The sequence below is a fragment of the Triticum dicoccoides genome, chromosome 2B (genome assembly GCF_002162155.2).
Source record: "Triticum dicoccoides isolate Atlit2015 ecotype Zavitan chromosome 2B, WEW_v2.0, whole genome shotgun sequence".
Lineage (NCBI taxonomy): Eukaryota > Viridiplantae > Streptophyta > Magnoliopsida > Poales > Poaceae > Triticum > Triticum dicoccoides.
This window is the reverse complement of record NC_041383.1, coordinates 598520705-598528859: the sequence shown is the minus strand read 5'-3', so window position 1 is coordinate 598528859 and position 8155 is coordinate 598520705. Positions and strand designations below refer to the sequence as shown.

At 44.9% G+C, this 8155-nt stretch overlaps 1 protein-coding gene across 1 annotated transcript; it reads left to right on the top strand.

Annotated features, from left to right (window-relative positions):
* Positions 1-267: 267 nt before the first annotated feature.
* LOC119365094 (cyclin-P4-1-like) lies at positions 268-2719 on the top strand. Its single transcript, XM_037630695.1, has 2 exons — positions 268-730; positions 2125-2719. The coding sequence occupies exons 1-2, from the start codon at positions 279-281 to the stop codon at positions 2426-2428; spliced, it is 756 nt and encodes a 251-aa protein (XP_037486592.1). The 5' UTR covers positions 268-278; the 3' UTR covers positions 2429-2719.
* The last annotated feature ends 5436 nt before the right edge of the window (positions 2720-8155 follow it).

The window sequence follows — 8155 nt, the reverse complement described above, 5'->3', positions numbered from 1 at the left end:
ATGGTGTTGGTGCGACAAAGTCCAATGGTTTCTTTCAACTGGCGCATGTTTGCTCGTCATGAGCGGCCTTGGTTGCATCTTATGGTGGCCCGGCCTCTCATGTGCTTTTTTTGGCGGTGAGACGTCCAATAGTGCCCTCATGGTTATTGTTAACCTACTCGGTTTATTTTCTCGTGTTTTTCTTTGATTAATTTGTATGAGGATTTTCTCAACGTCATGGTACGACGTTTCTCTACCTTCCTCCCCAACATCCTATATAACGAAATCTTCAACTCTCCATGAAGTCCAGCCGCGAAAACTCACGCGTACACACACACACACACACAGGCGCACAGCATCCAAGGGAGCCGGCGATCGAGATTCGAGAAGCCAGCATGGGCAGTGCTGAGGAGGAGGATCTACCGGCAACGGACATGCCGCGGGTGGTGGGCGTCCTCTCCACGCTCCTGGAGCGCGTAACGGAGCGCAACGACGCGGCGGCGGGGCCGGGAGCGCTGGAGCCGGCGTCAGCTTCGGCGTTCCGGGCGATGACGAAGCCCGACATCTCGGTGCGCGCGTACATGGCGCGCATCGCGCGGTTCGCGGGCTGCAGCCCCGCGTGTTTTGTGGTGGGTTACATCTACCTCGACCGCCTCCTGCGCCGCCGCCGCGCCCTCGCCGTGGACTCCTACAGCGTGCACCGCCTCCTCATCACCACCGTGCTCTCCGCCGTCAAGTTCATGGATGACATGTGAGTTCTCGCCTTAATCTCACCCCCTGATCACGAGTATGATTGGCGCTTGTATGATCGAGTTCCTACCTAGTTTGTTTCGAAAGTGATGTGTTGTTGAGGCCAGTTGGTCCTCGGTCTGCTAATGCCCACCTTACAGCAGAGAATTGGATCAGAAACAGGTGGAATTCTCTAGACCAGGCTACTACTAGTATTTAGGATGACAAAAATAGTTTTAGGAAGACTCGATTGGTGTGTGGGCACTGTTCTTATTCCCTTGAATCAAGATGTAGTGCAGAGATAGCTTGATTCTCATATAAATTTTGTTCTTTTGTGCTCAAGCTGGGCAGCTTTATCCGCTTGATTTTGTAGGCCAAGCATTATCGCACTCGCAAACTCTTATCTGTTGCTTCTTTGCGAGCTCGATAAAAGATCACTGTCAACCAGTTAATAGCTGGGACCTTAATTAATCTAGCGCGTCAACATAACTTTGGGATTGCAAAGTGGCTGATTAGTCTGCTTCTCTGCCGTTCAAGTTCGTGCTAAACTAACTACCGATCGTGTCAGTGTTGCATGTTCTATAGAGCCACTGCAGCCAATTTGTTGAGTTGTTCATAGAAGGGTGTGATGGGATAAGATCGGCATCTAATTCTGGAATCCAGATCACGTAGGTTGCATTGGCGGAGAACATTCTTTAAGAAGCAGAACCCAACAACCCCTTCCCTAAGTCCTAACAAGTACAGGCAATTGAAGGCTGCACCCACTATCAAAAGAAAACGCTAATACTAACGATTTGCATTTGAAGAATTCCTTATGTCATCTGCCCATGCCAGCACACCAAACACCAAGCAGGGTAGAGTATTATCTGCTCATGAGGTGATGTATGTGGTGTGGGCAAAATTATACCTGCAAACAAAGAGGCAATGGTGGCCCTGCTGCAGTGCTGCTCCTTCCATCCATGTTCCAACCACATTTGCACCTTGGGGGGGACCCAAGCCAAGATTTAAGATAGAGGCCCCCGTCCCTTTCAGCAACCTTTTCTCTCTTTTTGGAATTTAATTCACTGTCAAGTACTTGCCATATGATAGGACGGTGGCAACTTGGCCCTTGCTGATGGATGCACACTACCTGTTGCAACTCCCTCCTGCCAGGAGCATCCAGCCCTATCTGTCCTTTTCCTGGAATCATTACCCAATTGATGATTGGTTGCATATTTCTTCCTTGACACAATCACTATGGTTATTCTTAGTTTGGACAATTTGACATTCTAAAGATTTGACAGTTTTTATTCTGAATAACTGATTTGGTGTGTGCCTCTTAAGCGAGGCAAAATAACAAGACTTGACCTGAGTGCTATGAATAACACATGAACTGAATCGTGATGCATAACATATGTTGCCTCGCTGGTCTCGCAGATGTTACAACAACGCCTACTTCGCCAAGGTGGGCGGGATCAGCCTGCCGGAGATGAACTACCTCGAGGTGGACTTCCTCTTCGGCGTCGGCTTCGAGCTCAACGTGTCGCCGGAGACGTTCGGCCACTACTGCGACATCCTCCAGTCCGAGATGCTCTGTCTGGAGCTGGAGCCGGAGCCCCTTCTTCCCCCTAACGCCGCCGCTCCAGGCAGCGCAATGCATTGCTGCCTCTCTGAAGACGATGGCACTAGCGCCACCACCAGCAATAGCAGCAGTACTCAGCAGCAGCAGCTGGCTGCGTAGGTGGTTAGAGGCGTATATATACGGTACACTGTGGGTGCGTACATGTACAGGGTCATGTTGCTCATGCGAGCAGAGTACGCGAGCTTCCTCGGTGTGATGTGCTGCTGTTTGGTTCCTCTCGTATATAGCTTGTTTAGGTGACAAAGGTGGACACTGCAAGAGTGCAGACCGACTGTGAGGGAGTTGAATACAAGGTGCGTCATGTGCTCTAGTCCACAAGTGACATGTATATTGTTGGATCATTTTCTTCTCTTTGCTACTAGTACATGGGATGGCACTTAGAATCTCTAACTCTTTCCTCAAAAAGCTTTAACTCCTTCGAATTAGAAGAATTTCTAGCTCTTCCCTCAGAAAGCTTTACCTCCTTCAAAATTTCTGTTTTAAGGAGTTAGACTCAGACCACGACTAACCATTTTCCTCAAAATTTTGAGAAGTTACACCTCAAAACACTCATTGTGCTCAAATTTGAGCAGCTCCCACCAATTCTGCTCAAATGTTTATGGTTTTAGCCCCTCGCCCCCTCCCGCAAAAAAGTTAAAAGGGTAATTTGATGTTTTGCCCTTAATTAATGAATTATCTTGATTTAATCAGGTTGGTCAGCCGGACCGTATGTTGGAGCTGAACAGCAACAATGCGCTGCACAAATTCATCGACACAGCAAATATGCACACTAAACAACCTGCTTCACGTGTAGTGAACTTTGAGGACAGCTTCAACCAACAAGTAAGGAGCGAAATAACACAAACAACATGCACATATGACACAAGATTTAACACGGAAAAAACTCTTCAACTTGAGGAGTAAACAACCACGGCTGTGGACCGACCAGTCCACAAACTTCACTTATGAGAATAGTGAGTACAAAGTCTTCTTTAGAACCTCCAGAGAGATTTACAACACGGTCACCATATTGCCAACCGGCGAGAGCAACAACAACCATAAGAGGTAAGATTTCAGCAAAACAAAGTTTACACACCTTCTGTCTCCTTCACTGTTTTACAATCTGATCTTAACCTCCGAACGAAACAACACCAAATTTGGCAGACAAGTAGACACACGAGTTCTTGAGATCCCCTCAAAATTTTAGCTCAACCGGACACCGTTTTCCTACCCAAACTGTTTGTCTCCCAAAACTACTCGTTCTGAAACTGTAGTAGTCCGAGCTGACAAAACTACTCTCAAATCTAATGCTCCACTGACCCAATACTCAAACCAGCTAACCAGATCGGAGTACTCAAAGTAAGAAAATAGCTCATCAAGTTTGGGGTCAATCCAAACACGTTTGAGCCTCCAATCACCAACTTGAACACTATCTAATCAGATGCAACAAATCTGGACAGAACCTCCACTTCTTCTTCTTCCTCTCTCTCATCGGTTGTGTGTTTTTTGTGTGTTCTCTCACTCTCACGAAAAATGGCAGCCACCACACAGTAGGGGTGGAGTGCTAGGGTTTTCTTCTCTACTCCCCTCACCAGGAAGCACTCACAACCGTTGGATGCAACAAAGATCAACGGGTGGCATGTGTTGGACTTATGGGCTAATGTTGGGCTGCCAACAGACCTCCATGTGGAGGGACATAGCCCAACAGACTCCCCTTCCCGACATCATGGAGGGTCTCATGGGGATGCCGGAACATGTCAATGAGAAAGAAGAACAAAAAGGTACCGAGGAGACCGGTATGATGAGCATGCGTATGACTCGGGAGGATACCGGTATATATCATCTCGGGTTTTGTAAAGTATCGCGAAGCAAGGAATAGCACATGATAACAAAAGGTTTAGTCGAATGTCATCCGTGTACTCATAGGGATCGATATGGACGTCCACCGTTCCGCCATCGATCATTGAATGAAAGGGGTTTTGTTCATGTCTATGTTTTACTGATCCTACATGGTCACAAACTTAAGATAATCATGATCTGTTGAGTGTTGGTAGGACAGGAGAGAAAATATTTATGAATAGTTTCATTAATATTTGAAATAGTTTCGAGAGGAACCGTGAGTGTCTCAAGGTCGCCAGAAGGCTTTCGGGGTTTACTGGGTATAATTGATAAATTATATTATATATGTGAAAATAGTTTCATGTGATGTGAAATTCATATTAAAAGGCTCTAAATATGATTAGGAGCGTTTTTTATTTATTTAAATATCAACGGGCCTAAAAAGGCCAAGAGGTGGAAAGCATATTGGGCCACTTGGGCCTAGTAGGAGGTGGCGCCTGATGGGAAACGAAGCATGAAAATCAAAAAAAAAATCCTACGAACACCTAAGATCTATCTAGGAGAAGCATAGAAACGAGAGGGGAGAGTGTGTCTATGTACCCTCGTAGACCGAAAGCGGGAGCGTATATTACGCAGTTGATGTAGCCGTACTCTTCGCGATTCGATCACGATCCAACCGATCTAGTGCCAAATGGATAGCACCTCCGAGTTTAGCACATGTGCGGCTCGATGACGTTCCCTCCTTCTTGATCCAGCAAGAGAAGGCAGAGAAGTAGATGGGGATCACAACCAGCATGACAACGTGGTGGTGATGGTTATGGTGGAGTCGGAATACCGACAGGGCTTCGCTAAGCGAAAAACCGCGACGAGAACTATGCCGGGAGGGAGAGACGGGGCAGCAACCAAGGCCAATATCTTGGGGTGCCTTGCTGCGCCCCTACCCTATATTTATATGCGTGGGAGGGCTGGGAGTCTAGCCCTACTCCTAATAGGAGTCGGCGCCAAGGGGAGAGGACTTGGACTCTAAGTCCAATCCTATTATTCCTACTAGGACTCCCCCTTTTTCCCCTTCCCTAGTCGTATGGGCTTTTGAGGACTTGGTGCGCCTGGCCTGAAAAGGCCAAGGCGCCTCCCCTCAGCCCATGCCAGCCCTTGGGACATGGTGGACCCACTTGTGGACTTCCGGACCCCTCCGAAATCCTCCAGAACCTTTTGGAAGAGCTTCCCGATACAATACCGACAAAACTGCACCTTTTTCTGGAACCCAAAATATGACTTCCCATATATAAATCTTTACCTCTCAACCATTCCGAGACTCCTCATGACGTAGGTAATCTCATCCGGGACTCCGAACAATATTCAGTTACCAATCATCAAATATCCCAATACTACTCTAGCGTCAACAAACATTAAGCATGCGACCCTCCGGGTTCGGGGATCATGTAGTCATGACCGAGACCTCTCTCTGGTCAATAACCAATAGCGGGACCTGGATGCCCATATTGGTTCCTATGTATTCCGCAAAGAACTTTTATCGGTTGAACCATGATCAAGGATTCAGTTAATCCCATATGCAATTCCCTTTATCCGGTGATATGTTACTTGCCCGAGATTCGATCGTCAGTATCTCCATACCTAGTTCAATCTCGTTACCGGCAAATCTCTTTACTCATTCCATAATACAAGATCTCATGAATAACTCATTAGGCACATTGCTTGCAAGCTCTTTACGATGTTGTATTACAGAGAGGGCCTAGAGATATCTCTCCGTCACACGGAGTGACAAATTCTAGTCTCGATCCGTGCCAACTAAACAAACACCTTCGGAGATACCTCTAGAGCACCTTTAGGATCACCCAGTTACTAAGTGGCGTTTGGATGCACAATAAGTATTCCTCCGGTGTCAGGGAGTTGCACAATCTCATGGTCTTAGGTATAGATACTTGACATGAAGAAAACTATAGCAATAAACTGATATGAGCAAATGCTAAGCTTACGGTAGGATCTTGTCCATCACATCATTCTCCTAATGATGTGATCCCGTTATCAAATGACAACTCATGTCTATGGTTAGGAAACCTTAACCATCTTTGATCAACGCGCTAGTATAGTAGAGGCTCACTAGGGACATAGTATTTGTTTATGTATTCACAGATGTATTTAAGTTTCCAGTCAATACAATTCTAGCATGAATAATAAACGTTTATCATGAACAAGGAAATATGATAGTTACCCATTTATTATTGCCTCTAGGGCATATTTCCAACAATCTCCCACTTGCACTAGAGTCAGTAATCTAGTTCACATCGCCATGGGATTAACAACCAATGAGTTATGGGGTTTGATCATGTTTTGCTTCTTAGAGAGGTTTTACTCAACAGGTGTACTACATTTAGATCTGTGTGTACTTTGCAAATCTCTATGTCATACTATAGATGCTACTACCATGCTCCAGTTGGAGCTATTCCAAATGATTGCTCCACTGTGCGTGTCTGGTTTGTGATTCAGAGTCATCTGGATGAGTGTCAAAGCTTGCATCGACGTAACCCTTTACGACGAACTCTTTATCACCTCCATAACCGAGAAACATTTCCTTTGTCCTATTTAGGTACCTAAGGATAATCTTGACCGCTATCTAGTGATCCACTCCTGGATCACTCTTGTACCCCCTTGCCAGACTCATGGTGGGGCACACATCAGGTATGGTACACAGCATGACATACATTATAGAGCCTATGACTGAGGCATAGGGGACGACCTTCATCCGTTCTCTTTGTTATGCCATTGTCGAGCTTTGAGTCTTACTCAACTTCACACCTTACAATACAGGAAAGAAATCCTTCTTTGACTGATCCATTTTGAACTCCTTCAAAATCTTGTCAAGGTATGTGCTCTGTGAAAGTCTTATCAGGTGTCTTGATGTATCTCTATAGATCTTCATGCCCAATATGTAAGCAGCTTTACCTAGGTCTCCCTTTGAAAAACTCCTTTCAAACAACCCTTTATGCTTTTCAGAAATTCTACATCATTTCCAGTCAACAATATGGCATCCACATATACTATCAGAAATGCTATAGAGCTCCCACTCACTTTCTTGCAAATACAATCTTCTTCGTAAGTTTGTATAAAACCAAAAACTTCGACCACCTCATCAAAGCGTATATTCCAACTCCGAAATGCTTGAACCATTCCATAGATGGATCACTGGAAAACTCATAACTCAAATGTTCACCTCCACGATCAGATTGTCAAAACTTTATTTTCTTGTTATGATGATTCTCCACTTCACTCTGAAATTTCTTGAACTTTTCAAATGTTTCAGACTTGTGTTTCATTAAGTAAATATACCCATATCTACTCAAATCATCTGTGAAGGTAAGAAAATAAAGATATCCACCGCGCGCTTCAACACTCATCGAACCGCATACATCGGTATATATTATTTCCAAAAAGTCACTAGCTCACTCCATTGTTCCGGAGAACAGAGTTTTAGTCATCTTGGCCATGAGGCATGGTTCACATGTCTCAAATGATTCATAATCAAGAGATTCCAAAAGTCCATCAGCATGGAGTTTCTTCATGCGCTTTATACCAATATGACCTAAGCAGCAGTGGCACAAATATGTGGTACTATCACTATTAACTTTGCATCTTTTGGCATCAATATTAGAATATGTGTATCGCTACGATCGAGATTCAACAAGAATAAACCATTCACAAGGGGTGCATGACCATAAAAGATATTACTCATATAAATAGAACAACCATTATTCTCTGACTTAAATGAATAACCGTCTCGCAATAAACAAGATCCATATATAATGTTCATGCTCAATGCAGGCACCAAATAACAATTATTTAGGTTTAAAACCAATCTCGAAGGTAGATGTAGAGGTAGCACGCCGAAGGCGATCACATCAACCTTGGAACCATTTTCGACGCACATCGTCACCTTGTCCTTAGCCACTCTTTGTTTATCCCGTAGCTCATATTTCGAGTTACAAATAT